General features: G+C 50.5%; 6 protein-coding genes across 6 annotated transcripts; 3 read left to right on the top strand and 3 right to left on the bottom strand.

Annotated features, from left to right (window-relative positions):
- Nucleotides 1–402: 402 nt before the first annotated feature.
- APUU_80123S (phosphatase family protein) lies at nt 403–3,561 on the bottom strand (the record flags this gene model as incomplete). The annotated part of the gene is made up of 1 exon (XM_041696369.1): nt 403–3,561. The coding sequence occupies one exon, from the start codon at nt 3,559–3,561 to the stop codon at nt 403–405; it is 3,159 nt and encodes a 1,052-aa protein (XP_041562006.1).
- A 684-nt stretch (nt 3,562–4,245) lies between these two features.
- On the top strand, nt 4,246–5,214 carry APUU_80122A (Dcp1 family protein; the record flags this gene model as incomplete). Its single annotated transcript, XM_041696367.1, has 1 exon — nt 4,246–5,214. The coding sequence occupies one exon, from the start codon at nt 4,246–4,248 to the stop codon at nt 5,212–5,214; it is 969 nt and encodes a 322-aa protein (XP_041562005.1).
- Nucleotides 5,215–5,669: 455 nt separating this feature from the next.
- APUU_80121S (bifunctional triacylglycerol lipase/ester hydrolase) lies at nt 5,670–7,100 on the bottom strand (the record flags this gene model as incomplete). The annotated part of the gene is made up of 4 exons (XM_041696366.1): nt 5,670–5,728; nt 5,784–6,037; nt 6,142–6,326; nt 6,453–7,100. The coding sequence occupies 4 exons, from the start codon at nt 7,098–7,100 to the stop codon at nt 5,670–5,672; spliced, it is 1,146 nt and encodes a 381-aa protein (XP_041562004.1).
- Nucleotides 7,101–8,462: 1,362 nt separating this feature from the next.
- On the bottom strand, nt 8,463–11,989 carry APUU_80120S (PAP/25A associated domain family; the record flags this gene model as incomplete). The annotated part of the gene is made up of 4 exons (XM_041696365.1): nt 8,463–10,903; nt 10,973–11,191; nt 11,254–11,325; nt 11,380–11,989. The coding sequence occupies 4 exons, from the start codon at nt 11,987–11,989 to the stop codon at nt 8,463–8,465; spliced, it is 3,342 nt and encodes a 1,113-aa protein (XP_041562003.1).
- A 5,857-nt stretch (nt 11,990–17,846) lies between these two features.
- APUU_80119A (uncharacterized protein) lies at nt 17,847–19,520 on the top strand (the record flags this gene model as incomplete). Its single annotated transcript, XM_041696364.1, has 5 exons — nt 17,847–17,931; nt 18,009–18,065; nt 18,232–18,336; nt 18,397–18,618; nt 18,784–19,520. The coding sequence occupies 5 exons, from the start codon at nt 17,847–17,849 to the stop codon at nt 19,518–19,520; spliced, it is 1,206 nt and encodes a 401-aa protein (XP_041562002.1).
- A 381-nt stretch (nt 19,521–19,901) lies between these two features.
- Nucleotides 19,902–20,216, top strand: APUU_80118A (uncharacterized protein; the record flags this gene model as incomplete). Its single annotated transcript, XM_041696363.1, has 1 exon — nt 19,902–20,216. The coding sequence occupies one exon, from the start codon at nt 19,902–19,904 to the stop codon at nt 20,214–20,216; it is 315 nt and encodes a 104-aa protein (XP_041562001.1).
- Between the last annotated feature and the right edge of the window lie 703 nt (nt 20,217–20,919).

Raw genomic sequence — 20,919 nt, 5'->3', positions numbered from 1 at the left:
TATCCCGGGCTTTATGAGCGTCGAGCTTTTTTTTTTTTTTTTTTTTTTTTTTTGGTTTCGGACGTTACATTGTATATGGTCATTTTGAATATGTATGTAGTACGAGATATCTGGGATTAGGTCCCAATGTAGCTATCAGGTCATGGTATACCAACATCATTCATCTATCATTGTATTATCGTAATCGTTGGTCAATGTGTATGACTCTATGTATATAGCTTTCAAAAGGTGCAAAACAGCCCGTTCAAACACCAAAAAGAAGTCGCCATTATCATTAGCTGACCCAGTTGAAGTGGCTGCGACAGTCGTTGTATAATATATGCATCTCCTCTCATCTATTAAAGAGTACAAAACAGAGAGCCATCCAAGAAATCATAATACAAAAAGAATTAAAAATAAAACTCACGGTGCACCACCTGAAGGACCATGATAGTCCACTCCGATGGGCTTCAGAAATGGTTCAATAATGCTGCGTTTCCTTTCCTCCTGGACTCGCTTCTCTTTATCCTTCGAGGGTATAGGAACGTCCGACGCTATTACGACGGTGGAGAAGAAACCAGCCAGAGCACTCTCGACAGTCAGTCGTCGCTGTGCCATTGCGTTGATGGCCGAGTCTTGTGGAGTAGGTGGTGTAGAAATGGTTGGCTTCCGCCGGAAGCTACCAGTCGAGACGAATGACGCTCGGGATACTGGGGAACGGGTTGATGGTTGATCGTCTTTGGTTTGGTCTGTATGAGGCTTCGCGTTCTCTTTGGGAGCCGATTCTTCAAGACCACGAAGAGGTTTCTTGGTGGGCATAGGTGCAATCTCGTTGGCAATTCGCGCGAGCATAAATGTCACAAATGTGAAAGAGACGCTGTGGGCTGGGGACCAGGCAAGGCTCTCAAGCACCCAAGCCTGTGAGTCCTCCCAGGGGAGGGGAGGTTGTTTTGCCTTCTCTCGTGCTTGGATTTGTTGATCTAAATTTTGCCAGACAGGGGCTGGAATGATCCCGTCTTTCAGAGAGCGCAGAAACGTAACAAGAATCTCGCCTAGGATTTCGAGACGGTTTAACGAAGACACTTCAGGGGCGAAAACCTGGCTAAAAGCTTGGTTGGTGTCCAAAGCTCCTCGAGCTAGGGCTAAGAGCTGTGCGCGCTCTTCCTTGTCTTTGAGCGTCCACGTTCCAGGTTCAAATGGCCATGTAGATCCATGCGGTTCCCTCTCCCACGGCGCCTTGTCGTCGGATTCCCCTTTCACCATGCCCCACTCGGCAACGGCGCGTTCCGCAAGCTCTGAGATTGCTTCTGTTAGCTTGAAAAGCTCTCTGGGAGCTGATACCGGAACTGCTGATTGATCTTCGCTGCTCTTTGTCGATGAAGAGGTAGTCAGACTCCGTGCGCCAGCCTCGGGTATCCGAGTAAGCTCCTCCAGGCTACGACCAAAAGCCGTGGGCATCCACTTCCCATATGCAGAGATAAAATGGTCTCTACCATCTTTCACCTGAAGAACCAGAACTTCTTCAAGCTTCACTTGGCCATCGTTAAGCAGGCGAACAAATGGGATATCTCGGACACAAATCGTGATTTCAATAATAGCGAGCTCCCCGGGCAAGAGTGTACATTCGTCTGCTGACGCTGGCTGGCCCTCGTCGCCAGGTGGCTCGTGGTGTTGCTTCCCAACTCTGTATTCCAGCCATGGTGTCCCGGAATCCTCAGCACGTTCTGGTTTTTGAAAAGAAAATGTCGCCGATACACCACTGGTGTTGGCAACAGTCAAAGATCGGCTGACAGGGCTGTCGAAAGATATATCTCCAAAATCTACAGAGTTCGGATCCATGTCTGACCCGGAGGGCTCACGGGTGGGATTGTCCACCACGACTGTCAGGCCGGGTCGTGATTCGTTTTCGGCTTTGTCTAACTCCCGCACAACTTCTTGGTGCACTTGGGCTTTGAGCCTTGGTTCCACACAGTCCAACTCCAGTTTAAACCCAGCAACTAGAGGTTTGTGGTCTGAGGAGAGGACGCCTTGATGGGACATATAATACTCTAATTGTATGGAGTTGTCCGCTTCTGGTGATATATCAGGTGAAGCACCTTCATTAGTTTGGTCTTCGTTTGGATCATATTCATCACCGCTATCCGCACCATCAGCGTCGGGGTCGTAGTCGAATAAAACGTTGTCATCGGCCGCGGCGCTTTCGAGACCTCTTGCTTTCATCTCTTCGTCCCTTTTTCTAGCCTCAGTAGATTCCTTGACCAGGCGCTCATACCTTAACTTGTCCCTGCGCGATCTGTAAAGAATGCGGTCACACCAACTAGGTCCTCTATGCTTCTCACTCGAGTCAAACCTCGCCAAGCTGCCTATATCATATTTGTATGTAGGCAAGAACGAAATATGGCCCTCACGCCAGCCCTCATGAAAGGCTTTCTGTTTATTTTGTTGTATGCGCAGCTGGTCATGCGGAAATAGTGATGATATTGTTGTTTGGAGAGAGGCTGGATCCTGGTGAGGATCCAAATCTTCATCAGAGTCGAGCGATTGCGTCTCGCTTGGGCTGGTATCTGAAACGGGTGACTGCCGCCCTGCGTCCTCACCGACGATTACACGCGGTGAAGACGGCGTGCCATTTACTTCAAGTAAAGCTCCGTGTCTTTTATCGTACTCGTTTTCCGTGTGTCGAGCAAGGACTTGCCGGACATCATCACCAGGAATATCCTCAAGACGATAATTTAGATCACCAAACCAGAATGCGTAATCCTCGTCTCCAATGCTTTCGGAAGGCGTTTTGCGAAGTGTGTATTCAGAATCGATCGAATCAAACTTTGTACGACCGACGATCTGCGAGGCGTCCCAATTTCGTCGGTCTAAGCTGGTTTTGTCCGATCCCGCCGCTAGGTGACAGTTGACGAATACTATACAGGTAGTCTCACCGAGAAGCAGACGGGTCACCACGGCACCTTTATTACCCACGTAGCCAAGCAGGCCCGTACCTACACTAGAACAGCTGACGGCAGACACGCTATCGGCAATGAACGGGGCGGCGTAAACCAGTTGCAATAATCCAATCAGCTGAATTTCCGCCACCAGCTTATAGCCCACAGGCAGAGTATCCTCAAGAGCCGCCTTCCAGCGGTTTGCCGGAGCAGGATCCACGTAGGGTCTCAATGCCTCCGCAGGTGATGAGACATCAACGATCTCTTGTAGCCCTAGGACGTACAGGCCAATTTCGTCTGGTGGAAGCTCAGGGAGCAGAGGGGCACCTCCGGAGCTCGTGGTTTTAGACGCCGAGTCTGCCTGAGAACCCGAAATGGACGACCCGGAGAATTGCCCACATACTCCCTTTTGTTGCACAAACCACTTCCCGATGTCTTTTTCCGTGCCAGAAATGGCAGCCACGTTCCACGTGCCAACCTTCACATGGAGGGTTCGATGGCGGGTATATTCATCCCTTCGCGCTTTAACGGCGTTGGGAAGGGAAGATGGATCGAAAGCTGTATCCTCGGATCCCCCGAGGTTATCGTTATCAGAGGGGTATTCCTTAACCCCGGGGTCGGAATACTGCTCATCGTAGGCGGCCATATTCGCAAAGCACTCTTTATTATGGTGTGAGAGGGGTGCTCATCCCTCGTCGGAACCGCTCACGTTTTATATATATACAAGGTCTCGTCTTTCGCGCCTTACTCGCACAGGCTCAAGAGATCGTATAGACTGCGGGGGCAGTGCTGGGACACGGGACGGTGGCAGGCAGTAAACAGGAGCGGAGCGAGGCGTGACCGTCAGTCATCACGAGTTAAGCTGGAGTGAAGCTGAGGATCAATTAAGAGCCGGGGAATTGGCCGGGCATCACGCGCGGTATACTAGCGGAAGGTCTAACGAGAGAGAGTATAGCAAATGAGCCGAGGAGGCTCGGGGCCGAGTGGTGATGAAGGAGGCGCAATTGGTGCGGAGAGCCAAAGGTCCAGATGCTGTCGTCCACAAACAACTGTACACAGGGATAACAAGGAAAGCTGAGAGGCGCAAATCAAGCCACAGAGAGTCGAGGGACCCGAGGAACAGTGACGACTGCAAGAGGGGTCCTTCAACTTGCGCCGTCGGCCTCACTCACCGCCTTCCGTAAACGGAGACAGTCGGAGCTTCACTCGATGCGTTGTTGCTTGATCTCTTGCATCCTGCTTTCGCCCTCGCTCCTGCCATTTATCCCGGCTTGCTCGGTTTCGGTCTTTAATTCACATGCTCCGATAACCTTAGACTGCGATATTCATCATGGCGTCACGCAGGGCTCGTCGACCCAACAACAACAACCACCACCACAATCAGAACAGCGGTCATCACAATCACCAGAGCCACAGCCAGGGGTACTTCCAAGGTCCGGGCTACGATTCAGACTTTCAGGCTTACCTCTCCGATCCACAGCAACTGATCGAACAGCAGAATCAAAGCATGGTTTCGGCCCCTCCGCGCACAAATGAGGACCTGAACCTTTCCGTCTTACAGAGACACAACCCCGCAGTGAAGTCGATTCAATCCATTGCGCCGTTTGCGGTCGTTTACACATTCAGTCCATCTACACGGCAGTGGGAGAAGACCGGGGTTGAGGGCACTCTCTTTGTTTGTCAGTTAGTTGCGGGAAGTCTTGGGGAAGAGCGATACAGTGTGTTCGTGCTGAACCGACGTGGACTGAACAACTTTGATCTTCCATTGACGGACAATGAGAACGTGGAGATCACGGAAGAATACATTATTCTCAAGTCCGATACCAACCCTGAACCTGATACCTCCAGGGCGAACAGCCACATTCGCATATACGGCCTTTGGGTCTTTTCCGAGCCCCCTCCAAGTTCCACGTCAGAAACACGGAACATCAATGCCCAGGTTATTCGGGAATGCGCTTCTATTGCTGGCCAAAGTCTGAAATTAGCGCGCGATCGACTTGAAGCCGCGAGCCAAAACGGCCTCCATGCCGCTGTAACAGCTGCTTCGACCACCGCGGATCCATTGGATGAGATGCAAGCCAGTGTTCCGATGGGCCGCCAAATTTCCCTCAGGGATTTGTTTGGGCAGGAAAGGGCGCAAGACGATGCATGGAGTGTGAGGGCACATAGCCAACCAGCACAGGGGCAGGCCCCTGCGTTGGACGGGCCGCCTATTGAACCAAACCTACAGCAGCCGGATGTCTTGGGGGATCTTTTTCGAAGAAGCGGGCTAGCGTATCGAACCGGGCCGAATTCTTGATTAGCCAGCCTCCGCGAAGCATCACGATTATAGACGGCCATGAACATGCTTTGATCTTGAAAGGCAGCACTTGGCTATAAGCAATTAGTTGTGGGTGTCACTATTTCGCGCAACCGGTGATTTACGTCTATGATCTATCTGTTTCCTCGATAACAGGTTTATGTGCAGTCCCGGCGTGCCGTATCACTGGTTATTGGGGCATATAGAGAAGGGCCAGGCGTGGTCAGTAATTCACCAGCTAAAGGTCCCAAATCAGGATGATGCCCACTATAAAAGCAACCATTCGTGTCGAGAAATCCAAGATCGGGCCTCTCCGCCTCATTGCTGCTATCAATGGGAGCGTCTACCATCTCTGAACGCACTAATGAAGATCCCCTCTATTATCAACGCCATCTAATCATAATATCGTCTTAACAGCGCTTCCCCGTCTAAAAATTCTCTGATGAACATCCATCTTACTCTAGTATTTCTTGAACCATATCAGCCACTTTATTGGCCATAGTCTCATTGTGCCCTGTAACCATAGCACGTCAGTAACAAACATACCAAGGGGCCATTGGAAATCATACTCAAACAAAACGCATGCGGCAGCGACTCCTCACAAACAATCATCTTAGGACCATTCTGCACCGCTCCCCGCGCCGCAATGATTTCCTCCCTCGTCTGCTCCGCAACCCAGTGGTCATTCCGGCCAAAATAGAAGAATAACCGCGTCAGTAATTGCTGCTGCGGCTGTGGGCCTTCTTTAGCTTTAGATACTCCCCAGACATCATCACTCCATTTATCTGTGGTGATAGTGCGCATCTCGTCTGCGCCCATATGTCTTCCCCATAATGCATATTAGCAACAACGTATTTATACATAATGCAGTGAGGATTGGGTAAGGCAGGGGTAGGATAGGAGGGGGAAAGAGGCTAACAAACGTACAAAGCTTGCCGCACACCCCGTTTACTCTTCAAAAACGCGGTAGTCGCATCCACAGCTGTCTCCGGTGGGGACTGCATCACGGATCGGACAGCAGCCCGGATAATGGAGTTGGGGAGGATAGACGTTAGAAGTCGAGCGAACAGCGACACGACCAGTGCCAGTTGCGGGATAAAGCGTAGGAGGTACTAAAACCATGGTCAGCACACCCATCATGCTATGGTATTGATGAATGTAGAAGATTCAATTGCATCAGAACTAGGAGTGCCATGAAACAAGAAACCTCTGGGGTGTCTACAGCTGGAGGTACATACCGTCAACTTCCGGCCCGCCGGCGAATTCGCAATATCCATTACAGTTGGGAAGAGCATGATGCTGCCGACGATGTCGAAGCCGCTATCACCAGCGGCGGCAGCAGCGGTAGTAGTAGTCGTTTGGTTCTCGCGATGTCGTCGTAGAACCTCCATCGCGATATAAGTCCCCACCGAGTGGCCCATGAGAATCACTCTCGGTCTTTGGCTCGGCGCATCTGTACCACTAGCACTAGCACTAGAGCTGGCGGACTCTGTGCGCAGAGCAGCCATGTGCGCCTCTAGACGCGCTTGCACGAACCGGATCTGGTCTTCGACATTGTAATAGTAGTCGCCGCTAGTTCCCGGTGGTTGTTTTGTCTTTACCTTTTCGGTTCCGGCGTTAGTTTTGGGTGATGGTGCGGGCTCCAGCTCGAACCCTGCAAGGCTGTGGCCGAAGACGTGGAATGAGTTTTGGCCTGGAGATGAGGCTGATGTTAAGTTCTTGCTTAGCAGGGAAAGGAAAGGGTGGTAATAGGATATTAGTCCTGGGTTGCCGGATATGAAGTAGATGGTTGTGGGACAGGAGGAGGGGGAGGGTGCAAGGCAGGCCGGTGGGGATGTTTTGTGGAAGAAACTATCCGGGGTTATGTGCGGTTTGGGGAGCGACATTTTTGATGGATGAGAGGGATAGATTAAAGCATGTAGACGTATGTTTAAAGGTCGAGATGGAAGGATGTCTGGGTGGATGATAGGCTGGCCGGTGAAGAGAGCCAAGAGATCCGGGTCTGCGCAGTGCTGCCGAAGTCTAAGTAAACAGCTACTAGCCCTACAAGCATCAGGAGAGCAAATGTTTATGGAATACATATATCTAGTTGCATTTCGTTTTTTTTTTTTTCTCTTTTCAATATCTTCGTCTGCCCGTATGTAAATCCCAAGTTCTACATCTTAATCATTGCCCAATCCTGGTCCGCATGAATCTTAGCAAGGCGCCAACTGTATCAGTGCCAACATGGAAAAGCACAACTGTAAACAAGAAAAAGAAAACAAAAAAAGCATGACAAGAACAATGTATAAGTTGAACCCACTCGCCTGGCTCCCTGCTATGATGGTATATTGACAATGATAATGATGACAACAATCATACCAGTTAGAAACTGATAAAATCCACAGCCAGCAATACAAGAACATGTCCAGTTGGTACAGAGCAAAAAACAAGAGAAAAAGTAGCATGCGCAGATAATGTCATAGTCGGCTCACAGATGGTTCTTCTTTTTGGGGGGAGGCGTCGACGGAATCGATTATCCTACTGTCTCGTCCAGAGTACGACTGCACCTGATGTCGAAAGAGCAGGGTTCATCCAACGAAAACCAAGCATTTTGTGACGAGTTTTCGGTGGCTCCAACAGCGTCAAAAGCCACGGCACGTTGACCGTGTTAACCATAACATCAAGGCACAAATAACCATGCAATTGCGCGATCCACGCGAGTAGTCCACGAACCGATTTGCAAATCCAACATGCCCACTGTCGAAGCCCATCCATTCTGACCTTGCAACGCCGATAATGAGCATGAAATAAACCGAGTATAATTGGATGACGAAATTTTGGCATGCAGCAAAAGAAAAGGTGTCATGTATTTCCATAATGAGAAAAGAAAAGAAAAGAAAAGAAAAAGCCGGGCAAAAAGTCAATTCACCGCAATGTATGGTTTTGTTCAGGAGGTTAGTGCCTCAATTATACAATGTCAATGACTTCCCACAGTTGAAGAGGTATCGTTGAGTCTCAATTCTGTTGTGAAGTCAAGGTATCGCGAACTTTAAGCACAGGCTGTACAGGTGCTTTCTGGCTCGCATATTTTTCGTCGCTATAATAATGGGCCAAGTCAACGGTCCAAAAGCTATAGAATTTCGGTCGAAGATCAAACGCTGATTTTCAAGCTTGATTGCCGAAAAGGCGAAAGCTCATATTGACCGCGAATGGCTTTGGATATGAATGTTCCGGGTTTGAGAGTGTGCCAAAATTCGCAATGCTGATTAACCGCCCTTCCTCATAGACTCGTCCACCGGTAGAGGCTCCACACCGTTGTACATTCCATGTCGGTGATCCGAGTTAAATTTGTTGTTCTTTTTGTTCTTTCTTTTAGTTGTCTGCCAGGCAGTATTGGAGTGGGCGAAACTGGAGTCCTGAGCTGCTGAGCCAACACCATTCGATTTTCGTGAAGGCCCGCCAGTCCGTTCCTTTTGATCAGCTGGCCCAGTGTTTTGTGATTGCGGCGCATCTGAACGGTTTCTAGGCTTGCCCTTGTGAGTGGATCCATTAGTCTTCTCTGGCACATCAGAGCCATGGTGCCGACGCTTGCCATTGGGCGGCGCCGTGTGAGCCTCTGCGGCCGTCGCAAAGCTTGAAAACGACTGCCCTTTATCAGCCGTACTGGAATTCTTGTGACGTGGAGCTTCTCTTTCGGCAAAATCGCGGTGTGATTGGGGTCCTTTCGATTTCTCCTGCGCGGTCTTTGAAGGTGATTCAGCTAACTTCTCGCCATTTGAAACGTGGAGACCCTGGAGTCGGCTTGAGAGTAGGCTATGCTTGCCACTTTGTCCATTGAGGAAAATATCCGGGGAGGTTCCCATTGTATTTGAGTCCACAGCCTGGCGGCTGAAGAAGGGATTCGAATCAATCTCTACCGAGCTACTGTCCTGGAAGTCCTGAGAGAACGAGTCCGACACACTAGCAGGAGTATCGGTATTCTGATCGTCAGAATTTGATGGACAGTGGGACATCAGGCCATAGGGGTCATAGTTTTCAGACGGAAGCGAAATTCGTTGTTCACTTGGCGGCACCGATCCATCCACGATTAATGGACCCCCACGATCGCTCGAGGCGGCCGTTCGCGCGCCCGTCCTTTGCTGCCCTTGGCCAGACTTGGGAGATGACAGAGGCCCATTGTCGAACGACTGACCATAAGCTTCAGCTCCGGTAGCGGCCGACAGGTACTCTTGTGGGTTTCCGTAAAAGGGTATAATGTTACCGTTGGGCAATGCTAGCCCGAGGGAAGATGGCAAGGGCGAGAGCATAGCGTTTTGGTGGTAGGCATGGAGTTGGGGCGAGCTGCCGAGGTAGTATCCCATATAATCATTCGGTCGACCGTCTTCCATGAACAGCGTACGGTTTGGCAGGCTATTGGACACAGATGCACCATCTTCACTTTGCGAATCATCGGGGGAACCGGGCGTATTTCGCGGCTTCGAAGACTGGGGATTGTCTGTTGATTGGGAGATCGAATATAGGGGAGCGAAGCTCGGAAGGGAATTAACAGGACGGGCGGGCTGTGATTGAGCTCTCGTAGAACCTCCGGGGGAGCCGTTGGCAACGGATGATCGACGTGGGTTACGGCGAAGATCAGGCATTGCGGCAGTGGCGGAAGGCGATGGCGGGTTTGTACTGCTTCCTGGTCCTCCAGGAACTGTAACTGGTAGATATGCGGAGTTATAATACACGTTTTGTCGGCCCGGTACGTTGATAGGTTGCTGCTGGTTTACTGCACTTGACCTTGAACCGGATCTTGACCGCGAGCCGTCATCGCCGGAAGTCTCCTGGGAGGGTACTGGGAATTGGATGAAAGGCTGCCGAATAAGCACAGGCGGTGGCCGTCCCGTAAGCAGAGCCTGATTTTGCAGTTGCAATCGTAGCTCTTGTTCTTGCGCTTGAAGAATCTGTATCTGCTGGTACAGGTGGTCGTGGAGCAGGTGCTGGGCATGCTGTGCTTGAAGGGAAAGTTCTGACGCACTGATTCCGCCATTGGGCTGGCGAAAATGATTCTTGTTGCCAGTGTTAGAACTTCGACGGCCACCACTATGCCCACCACGATTGTATTGATTCTGTTGTCGCCCACCTCGGCCGCCGCGACCACCCCGCGAGGAACTCGGTGGTGGTGCAGTCACAACTGGCCGTGGCTGGGGGGGTGGCCTCTCCCATGAGCGCTCGGCCTCAGGGGGGTACTCGTATTTCTGACAGCAATCCTCAAAGCTACCATCTGAAATGCACTTGAATGCCCTGCGCAGCTCCATGTGAACGCCTCTGAATGATGTATCATCGGCGGTATTTCCCAAATTTCGTATCGTGTTGAAAGGCTCCTCGACACAAAGACGATTATTCTGCAAAAGGTGCCAGCCCTTGCCCTCTTTGGATATTAATCTTCCCTCTCGCACGGAGATGACGTATTTCTCGTAATCTAGTTCGTGGCCATAGTAGCGGAAAAATTGGAAGAAAAGTTCCCCTAGTGACTGTTTATTTTGGTTTCCGTATCCCACCAAGGCATCCAAGTCATCGTCGAATGAACACACCAATCCGTCAGCAGTCAGTCTCTTTTTATGCGGTCGAGCCTGGAGGCTAGGTAGAATCGGAGGATCTCGAGTTTGGAGGAAATTGATGATCAAACAAATCCAGGTGTAGGAACTCAACGTGCCACCGAGACCTTTAAAGTGAATGAATGGTCAGTGCTATGAACTGCAGCCAATCCGGTCCATAAAGGGAGTAAACATACCAGCATCATTGAGTATCCTGCGCTTTGTCCAGTGTTTGACAATCATCGCCAAGGGTCGTACTCGATCATCAATCTCCACATAAGTTCGAACCATCCGCGTATTCTCCAGCGCCAACGTATTGTTAACATTCATGTCGCAAGCCAGGCGTAGCTCTGGATCCCAGATTTTCACGATCGGAACTTTCGCATGGGAGATGCAAACGACTCGCTCCATCCCATCTATAGTAAAAGAACTCTGTCAGCATTCATTCCGAGCGAAGGCCAAGGAAAATGTGCCTTACTTTTGGCAAGAACATCTGCTAGCAAGCACACATGTTCTAGTTCCTTGCAAGTAGTGGTAATGCAGATGTCAACTGTCCCAGGTTAGCCGGACGACCGCACCAATAATGTCCAGAGAGAAAACATACCATCCGAGTCGCTTGAGCATAGTTTATTCCCGGACGATCCAAAAACGCGAACCTTGATCTCACATCCAGGCCACTGTTGGTTGAAGAGATCCTCCAGCTTACGGACAAGTCTCCGTCTCCGACTGTCGCTCTCCCCTGAGGGGAGCAGATCCTTGTACACTTCCAGCATATCGGTAGAGAGTTTCTTTTCCTCCTCCGGTCGAAGTCGTGGTTTGAGCCCCTCTTTTTCTTCCGGCAGCAAGTCGGCACCCAGCGAGTATGGCATCCTCCTCCGAAAAAATGACATGGCAGTCTCATATTTGCATCCCGTAAATGGTTTCCGAGAGGACGGAGGGATATGCGTCGACTCCGAATGCGTTGACCGGGGTGAGGTGCTTCCATGATGAGGCGAAGGCGATCTGGAGTGGAAAGAGATTTTCCGGGCATGCTGGTAGGGTGTAGAAGGGAGGGAGTTAGACTGTTGTGAGGTTAACGGAGGTCGATTGGGCGTCTCTGTAGACTCTTCGTTGTTTATATTCCACGGCATAGTCGAAGGATTTCCCGACGCTATCGGTGACTGTTCACCCGGTCTAGACGATAGACTGTCATTCCCATCGGTAACTGTGACCATATAGCAGCACCCAACGTTGTGGAGCAACGTTGGCCTCCTAAAAAAGAGTTCACAAGGGAGTGCTTTATCAATTCAAGCTCGAGTCCAATTCCGCCAAAAACGTCGTCGGCTCGACCAAAACGTCCGGTTTTCACAAGAGACTCGCCACAGACAGTACAAGCAGAGACCCCCAAGTCCTATATTCTGGTGTAGTATATATCGTTCCCAAAAGGGCTAAACAACAGCAGTGATTCGTGAGTAGAACGAGTGAAGGAGAAGTAAAGCGGCGTCAATGAGGAGAGAGTGCGAAGCAGAGGTATCGGCCGGCGATGTTTCAGCAGAATTGTCTTTGTGCTGCGTTACCACCTCTTGTAACAGAGTGAGAGGTGATAAAGCAGGGCTGCAAGAAATGAATTAGCAATTGCCAAAAAAGACGCCCGACAAATATATAGAATTGCGGTTCAAACGCGAAGAAGGCCGGGCTGGGGGAGTTGAGAAGCTGACTGGGCTGCTTGTCACAGCGGAGGTGGTTTAAGGGGAGTGAGTGCGACAGACTCTAGCGGGAAGGGTAAATCTCAGAACCACACAACTAGAAACAGAGGGTCGAGAGGGAAAACAGGAGCACGCGGCAAGTCCCCAGATCAAAGGACCAGCCTAATAATTCGAGGGATTGCGGTGGACGTACAGAGATTCTCAGGAATAGGGTGTTGGAGTTGTAGTAGGGCAAGTCGTGCAGGTTAGTGAACGGGGGAGGGGGCACAGCGCGCGGAGGGGGATCAATCAGGGCGATCGGCTGAGAGAGCCAGGGGCCGTCAATCGTCAATCACCCACACACAGCACTCACGCTCAACTCCACGAGTCAAGTATAAACTCTGTTGGCCGCAATCGATGCAGCGAATGGGTAAAAAATTGATATACGAGGAGGCACAGGAGAAAATAATGGCTAGAAAAGGGGATTGAGAGAAAATAACAGCCACCGCTGATGGGCCCGGAGCGCTTTGTAAAGAAAGAGGCCAGTCGGTCAACCGCCAGTGGCTATTACTCTGGATCCAGCTCTGAATGACGGCCTTAATTATCAGCCCTCCGATGTTTATTGGTATCTCCAAGGTTATTATTGTTCTCTCGTGGGGGCTTGGTAAGATAATATACTACTACAAGGCCCACCACACTGTGAGGAATAAACAGGCCCTCAAGCTCCTCCAACATCCTGTTCATTCACCTGTTCAGGGTATATGGTATGTAATAGTGTCTAAACGCTTTGTCTGAGATAAATTCACCAGAATACGGACAGAGCCCTATTAGTAGCGGGAGCCTGAGGATTTTATTTGTTTTTTTGATGTCTCGGGTTTCACCACCCTGTACGTATAAGGAGGCCCGGTCAAAGTCGGTCCTCGATGGCTAGGTACAATACCTCCCAATCCTCATAGGACAAATATTCAGGCGCAGCAGGGGCGGAGAGACTACGAAGAAAGGCCACCAGCAGCAAGACTGAAGAGTTAAAGGGGGCGTCAGCAAGACGGCCACACGTGTCGGCCGGGCTGCTTTCGGACAGGACACTGGGGCCTTGGAGCTTAACTTGACTCGGGAACGAATAAACGCGGGGGCAAAAGGGGAAGGGAAGACCCGTCGGTCACTCGGTCGTCACTGCGTCTGGCTGTCAGGGCCGTCACCCACGAGGATAAGGTGTTAAGCCTACTCGTTGGGAAAGGAAGGCGCGATGGAGCTGGAAGCTCAGGGTCAGGGACCGAGCCGTGCTTAAGGGCTTCGGACACTGGACAGCCAACTTCAGGCAGGAGCGACCAGACTTCTTCATGTCAAATTAAAAGGCACGACCGTACGATGAGCCGGTGACTGGACGAGACAATATTGAGTAAGGAAAGGACTCAAGGAGCCCCTGGCTTAAAGCCTTGTCTCAGCTACGAGGGACGGAGGGAACAGTTCGAAATGGATCAGGGATCGCGACGGTTGTTTGAGGTCTTGAACCCAATCTGGAAAGCCCCAGGTCAGCATGTATGATTGGGCAATTCTCAGATTATCCGAGATTCCTTTTCACCTCGCTCGGCGCTTTTCTCCTCTTTGTGGTCATGGTTGGCATTGACAGGTCGACGACCAAGACGATGGCCGCAACCTTAAGGCAAATAATATTTAGGGGAGGGCCCTTGTGAGGATCCTACGTAGATCTAGCACAGCGCACTTTGGTTTGCAAACTGCCAAACATGAGCACCCACATCCAGCTTCAAAACAGCGGCGGACGCTCGACCTAGTGGAAGCAACTAACCATGGCTCCGGAAACCTCTCCGTCCTTTCAAAAGGTAATGCGGAGAAGATAGTTATATCAACCCTCAATCGCAGGCTCGCTTCTTGGTCAACCTCATTTGTTCCCAATGTCCATCTGATCTTCATCGTGTTCTGCGCCATGGGAATCGAGCTTGAGCTAGGTTCTGTACCCTGTTTGGTTTATTTGACACGGTTTAATGAGATTTGCACTCCAACAAAGACGAAGCGAAGGAACGTCAACGCAGCCATGGGTCGGAACCGCCGCCCCCTCTCGAGTCTTTATCTGTATATTCCACCTATCCTGTGATGTGCATCCTTCCTGCTTGGCTTTTCGCCCCGTCTGGCTACTCAGGGACCTTGGGCTCAAAGAAACCCGCCTTCATACGTTGTAGGTACGGTGGGTTAGAAGCCTAGAACTCTTGTATCAAGACAGCATTGACTCCACTGACGTCAAGCGGCTTGGATTCCATATGCTCTTCAAGAGGCGACTCTCGACACTACGTATTTGCTCTTGCCTGCCAAGCACAAAGGTCCTCACGATCTCCCAGATCCTCATAGCCTCGGAATGGGCTCGACACAGCTCATCAGTACAAGATAACTAACTCAATACTTTCCCGCCTCGTTCCTCGGTTTCGTTTTCAGCCTCCAGTGTGGTCCAGCGCGCAGAAGACCAGTTCCTCGAGACGAATCAATATTAATCCGAACACTGCAGCTCCCAATCACAACCGGCATATGATCCAAGCCACTAACAGTACAATGACGCTGGAAACGCCCTTGTGATCCAATGAAATACACTTTCCCTTCTGGAGGGATCCGAGTGCCATCCATCCAGGCTCAACTTTAGATGCCCCACCTTGTGTCTTAAGCCTAGTCCAAAGTCTATCGTAAGCAACGACGTGCATTGAGCTGAAGGAAATACTGTGCCTGCAGCCAGTTTGGACAGTTACGGGTGCGGCCGGATAGGTGAACAACCACTCGAGGCCTCTCAGTCTCAAGGTGCGGAATTGATAAGCGCTACTGCTAAGTAACTGGGTTTGTTTGCCTCTGCTTTTGCTAGTTATATCCTTGTTCAAGCCAGTGAGAGGCCCCCTGCAACTGACAAGTTCCTCCCCCGCCATTTTTTTCACCACCGTCCAACTCCAGTATCTACAGGTTGCACTTGCAAAAGGCTGAATGACAATTGTATTCTTATGCTAATCATCTGTAGTTGCCACTTAACAGTGCTCGCTATTAACCCCATCTCCATAGACTGCGCAAGGTATGTATTGCTTCTATAGTGGGTTCCTAACTTGGTATACTCGGCCCTGTTGTCACCAGGCCAGAACGCGGTAGTATTCCGTCTCCCATCGCTGTTTGTTATCAGACACTGCACGTAATCCGAGGAAATAACTAATTTATAACTTAGTTAACTGTGTGCAGTAGTCGGAAGTTTGGGGAAGCCGTAGCTGCCCTAGCTCCAGAGCAGCTGGTGGATACGCGATATCGTATGACGGCATGCGGCATGAGGCCCAGAACCTAGGTAAACTATCCAAGTAAGGGAGGGAGAGCGCAGAGAGGAGTGGCGAATAATGTTAGCGGGTGCTCCTGAGTTCAAAGCCATATTTCGGCAAGCGTTGCAGTACTAGATTGCTGCCCCGTTTGCTTTATATATATAAACCGGGCGATCTGCTGCGTGCAACCGAGTCCCGAATTAATATACGCTAGTCGGGATCTGGTGGTATTATTGAACAGCAATAACGGAGGGGTGCAGCGCTATGTATAAAACACGAGAATACCCTTCAAGAAACCAAGACTTGGAGGGTGGTGGGACAATGGGGCATAAGGTTGTCGGCCGGCACTAAAGATTCAAAGGAGGATCGAGAGTTGTAACGTCGACGGCTAGAAGGATTCATATTCCTGCACTGTCGCCCGCATACGCCATTGTGCATCTGATGATCTGGAGTCAGTCAGCGGCAAATTTCGATAGGCTTCCCTGATTCTGTCGTCGCAGTCAAATCAGAAGGGTGGGGAGGGTTCGTATTCCGAGCTCCCCGAGGTGCTTTTCTTCTCTTCTACCCATCTCTATTTGTTTGGATGTATGTTATTCTTGTGGCTTCCAAGGTACGAAGTTAGTTTCGAGGGTAATTATAATTTCCCTCAAGGTCAGTTAGTATTATTTCTCGTCCTGTCAACCACGCATCCACTATACCGTTTGTGTGCCACCCACGGAGGGAAAAGGGACCTTTCAGGTGGGACCCCCTAGACCTTGCAGTGTCTCCATTCCAAGGATGAGAACTCGGCAAACACCATGTCTGTGAATGCAGAGAAGCAGCAGACAGAGCGAAGTGTAGTTCTATTGGTTCTTGCGGCATTTATATTCGTTAAACTCGGACCGTTCCCGCTGCTTTACTCTTTATAGCGCTCGGGGGTCAATTGCATTGTCAAAGAGGGTCGTGGTCGGAAGTTTCGAAAAAGAACGGGCCAAGCGAGTCTGCTCCATATTGCCTAGTCAAGCCCATTATTGCCTCTTATCAAATGGTGAATCCACTGGTTGATTAAGAGCACTCTGTATCCGGAGAAGGACGTAACTCTACAGTGTAAATATTTGTAAAGCCTGGTAACAATATCGCCCCTTCCGACACCCGACTGTCAAACGTGGTAAATTAATATTTGTTCTGCGACTCCTGATTAATATTAATTTTGCCTTGACGCTCGACTCCGGATGGACCGAAATCTCTGGGTGAGCCTCTCCTTTTGCCCATCTCTGGGGAGGATTATTATTACCATTTGTTATTCCCGGTCAGAAATAATAATAATAATAATAATATCCACATCCACACTTCTCGCTTCTCCGGCCCCCCTCTTCGCTCCCTGCTCTCAGTCTCGCTCTCCTCTCAGACTCCCCTCCCCTCACTCCTGATCATTTTCTCCCTCGACCTCGACCTCGTTTCTTCTCTCCTCCCCACCCCCCAGTCTTATTTCCTCCTCCCCCCACCCCTTCTCTCCCTTTTCCGTTCATCCACGTCAGGCTGATTTGTCTGTCGTGCCTTGGGATCGAGAAGCTGTTTCTTTCTCGCTCCTTCTGCCTCGTTCACTCGTGGTAGAGTTACCCGGACTTTCCTTGGGCGACAATCACTCCTTTTCTTGTAAGCCGTGCTCTACCCGACCTACCAAAGCATTGCCTCTTGCTTCCCTCGTCAAAGGCCTTTTATTTTGTGACCAGGCGAAATAAAGCCATCGGTTTTTTGTACACCTGATCTGTTATTCTATAAGAGCTTTAAGCAGTGTATGGGGCTTTCTTATTCCTGATTGAGTTGGGTTGGCATCCAAACGTGGTTGAAAAAAAAAGTTTCAACGACACCTCAACCGAGACACAATTCAGGAACTTCGAGACCCCCCCCCCCCGGCCGATGTTATCGATCGCTACCACTGCGGCCGCTTTATTTTTGCTTTATATTTATGAGCATCCGTTAGCTTTTGGCCACGTTCACTTTGTCCCTCTCGGATTGAAAGCTAATAGTTTGGATTCCAGCCTAGAATAGGGTTCGATATCCTCTCAAGCGAATTTAGCTGCCCTCGCCATCTCTCTTCGTCTACACCCCGAAGCTCCTTATCGGTCAACATGGCTTATTACGAACCTCAGGGCTGGCAGGCCCCTTCTTCTCGCCAGGCGTCCTGGGAGCAGCCAGTCCCTCCGTCGCGATCAGGTATGGATTGAATGCAATAGCCGGCAATTGAGATTTTGCTGCAGGGTCAGACCAGAAACTTACACACTTGTTATTAGGATCAAGCTCGGTCTCCCAGCGTGACGATATCCCCGCGTTCTCCTCTCAATTTGACGGTATGCACTCGACGATTTTCCTTTTGTTTTGCTCAGCATTCACTATCTCTATCCGCACGTGGAATACCAGATATTTGGCGGAAACTGCGGTGTAGCCGGACCTATGGATCGTGATGGACATATATCGTTGAAAGATCGGATCATGATTGCTGACTTTTTACCTCAGAGGTTGATCGCGCCATTGATAACCTCGTTAAGAGCGGAAAACTATGGGCCGCCCCCCGAAGAGATTCGATGCCGCTGATGATGGGCCGCCCCCATCCTGAATACGGTACGCCGCCTCGGACACCTTCTACAACAAGGACATACCCTGAACAACCCTATTCAGCAGACCCGCGCATGCCCAACCCAGCACAGCGCCATCACTCGATTAGCGACTTTGATGGTGCGCGGATGCACCCGACTCCCCCGAATGTGCAAGGCTTTTACGCCTCGCAGCGGTTTCAAGGACGCCCGAATGAAGTGGATCAGATGATGCAAGCAAAGCGTCGGATGGCGGCACAGCGTGAGAGGGAACTCCGCAACTATCATCAGGAGCAGCAGTACAACCGAAGTACGTGGTAGCATTTTGGAATTCTTTTTTTTTTTCCTTATACATCCAAGATTCCCCCATGCACATTTTCACCCACATATGTATCCATTGCATTGTATAATACATTGGGGTATTACCCCATACTTTTTCTGGAGAACATGGTTTAATAATTTTTTTTCTTGAAAGGCCTTCTCGCCGAAATGTCTGCTGGCAAGTCCGACCGCTCGATCAGCCCGGCCGCCGTGAACGAGGAAAGTCGTCGGGATCTTCTTGCTCGCCAACACAGAGCCTTGTACGGCAACGAAAGCCCCGCCTTCTTCCCTCCCAACACTTTTGCAGAGGATGGCTCTCGGCCCGAGAGTCAGGCTGGTATGCGTGGCGCTTCTCCCAGAAGCGTCGACCCATTCAGCCAGGCTTCAATTCCAGGCGGCCCCGATAGTATCTCTCAGGCTAGCGCCGGCCCGACTGGCATCCAATCCCCTTCGCGTGCGAACAGCACCTCCTCCCCGAGCTCTGGTATCAACCCCGTGTTTGGTGAGCAGCCCGTGACCTCCGCCTCGTCTCCCAGTGCGGATTCCCCATCCTCTCGACAAGCAAACTCGAAAGCGAACGCCGGCCCCATCGGCTCTGTTGGTCCCATCGGATCTCGCCCGGCTCAGCAGACCGGCCCTTCCCAAGCGCCGAACCCAGCTTTGAACAAGCGATCGACGACTCCCCTACCCTCGCCCTTGGGGTTCGGTTTCACACCGGGTGAGAGCATCAGCGACCGCTCTGTGTCGTCTGCGGCCAACCCTGTGACTTCCACTGCTGGTCCTTCTGGCGTGAAGGATGCATCCGGTGGCGTTGGGCTTGGTTGGAGCAACACCAGCGGTGTATGGGGCTCTAAAACTGGATTGGGTGTCCAGGCTTCAGTCTGGGGTTAAGAAGGATTTTCCAAACCTTTTATCTTTTCTTCTCGTTTTCTAGGTTGATATTTTGCGCGGATGGCGTTCGAGAAGAGGCTTTGCGTCTAGGGGCTGGCAATGGTACATATATGACAGAGTGCAAGTTGGTGCAACGGTAATTTCTTGTCTGGACTCCGTTTATGCGATGTCGGTTAGGTACATGGTTTGCTGGCTTGGTTGGAACTTGGTTGGCCTGTTGGTTTCCGGAGTCGGTATTCCCCCTTGGTGCTTGCTGTCTGCATTCATTCCCTCTTTTCACTACTTATCGGTTTGTTCTGGTTGCCATCAGTTTCTGGGCTGCATTTGGATCATCTCTATGTTATTGTCGTTGCAGTTTTGCCAGGTTGGGATTGTATTTACATGCTTGCGAGTGTATGCGTCGGCTCTCATTTCCAGCTCATCCGGGGGGTTCAGGTGTTCAACATGACTGGGCTGCCTACAAATATGGCTGAAGCTACGTGTTTTTTTTTCTTGCTCTTGTTCTTTTTCTTTTGCAGTTTTCTTTTTGGCACTGGGTTTTTGGGAAGCAAAATGGTTACTCTTCTCTCATTATCTGTTTGGAATTGGGTTATGGGCGAAAGGAATTTGGGGAGCAGGCAAACATCAAAAGAGTTATTGGAGTTTGATCTGAGCCGCATTTCTACTGTGTTCATGTTTGCCCTGGTCTGCTTATGATTTTTCTGTATTTATTGGTTTATTTCTTAATTAATATCCCCATACCAGTTGAGTGACTCGATCCTATACTTAGTATGTGCGTGTAAGAGTAATTTTTCAGCAGCAGGTTCCCGGGTCCCGACCTTGCATGTTGCCGCGAAACAGGGCTGCAGGGACGAAGGAGCACCACTAGTACAGCGATAGATCACAGCCCACAGGGCCAAAGCCCAGCAGACTCGTAGATCAATGCAGGGGAGCGATGCTGGAAAATCTGGTACGCTTTGTTTCTGGGCGGGAATAAGCGCGGCGGGAAGCTGGATGCATGGATAGGCTTGTGCGTGGACAGGACATTCTGTACATCAGTCGCGGTGAAGAAAGCATTGACGAGCTAGCAGTGTCCGGAAAAGAGCCGATAGATAAGAGGCAGCTGGTACGTATACGGTGTACAGTTCCAGCAGTTCCATGGATACGTGGGGAAGGCTGGGTCAGAAATAGAATCATCAGCTGGAGCATTAAGATTGAGCGCACGTCATCCCGAGTAAGCTTCTTCTTTTTTCGTTCTTCACCCCTGACACGGTCTCCTTTTTCGGATGCGCTGGAAATGAGACTGTGATTCTGGACTCATGAATCTGGCCCAGGCCTTGATCATCCAAGCCTAATCAAACCAAACCAACCCAGCCCAACGATCCCCCAATACCGCCTAGACTCTGAGTCTGTGCTGCTG

The sequence above is a fragment of the Aspergillus puulaauensis genome, chromosome 8 (genome assembly GCF_016861865.1).
Source record: "Aspergillus puulaauensis MK2 DNA, chromosome 8, nearly complete sequence".
Taxonomy (NCBI): Eukaryota; Fungi; Ascomycota; class Eurotiomycetes; order Eurotiales; family Aspergillaceae; genus Aspergillus; species Aspergillus puulaauensis.
This window is presented reverse-complemented; position numbering and strand designations above follow the sequence as displayed.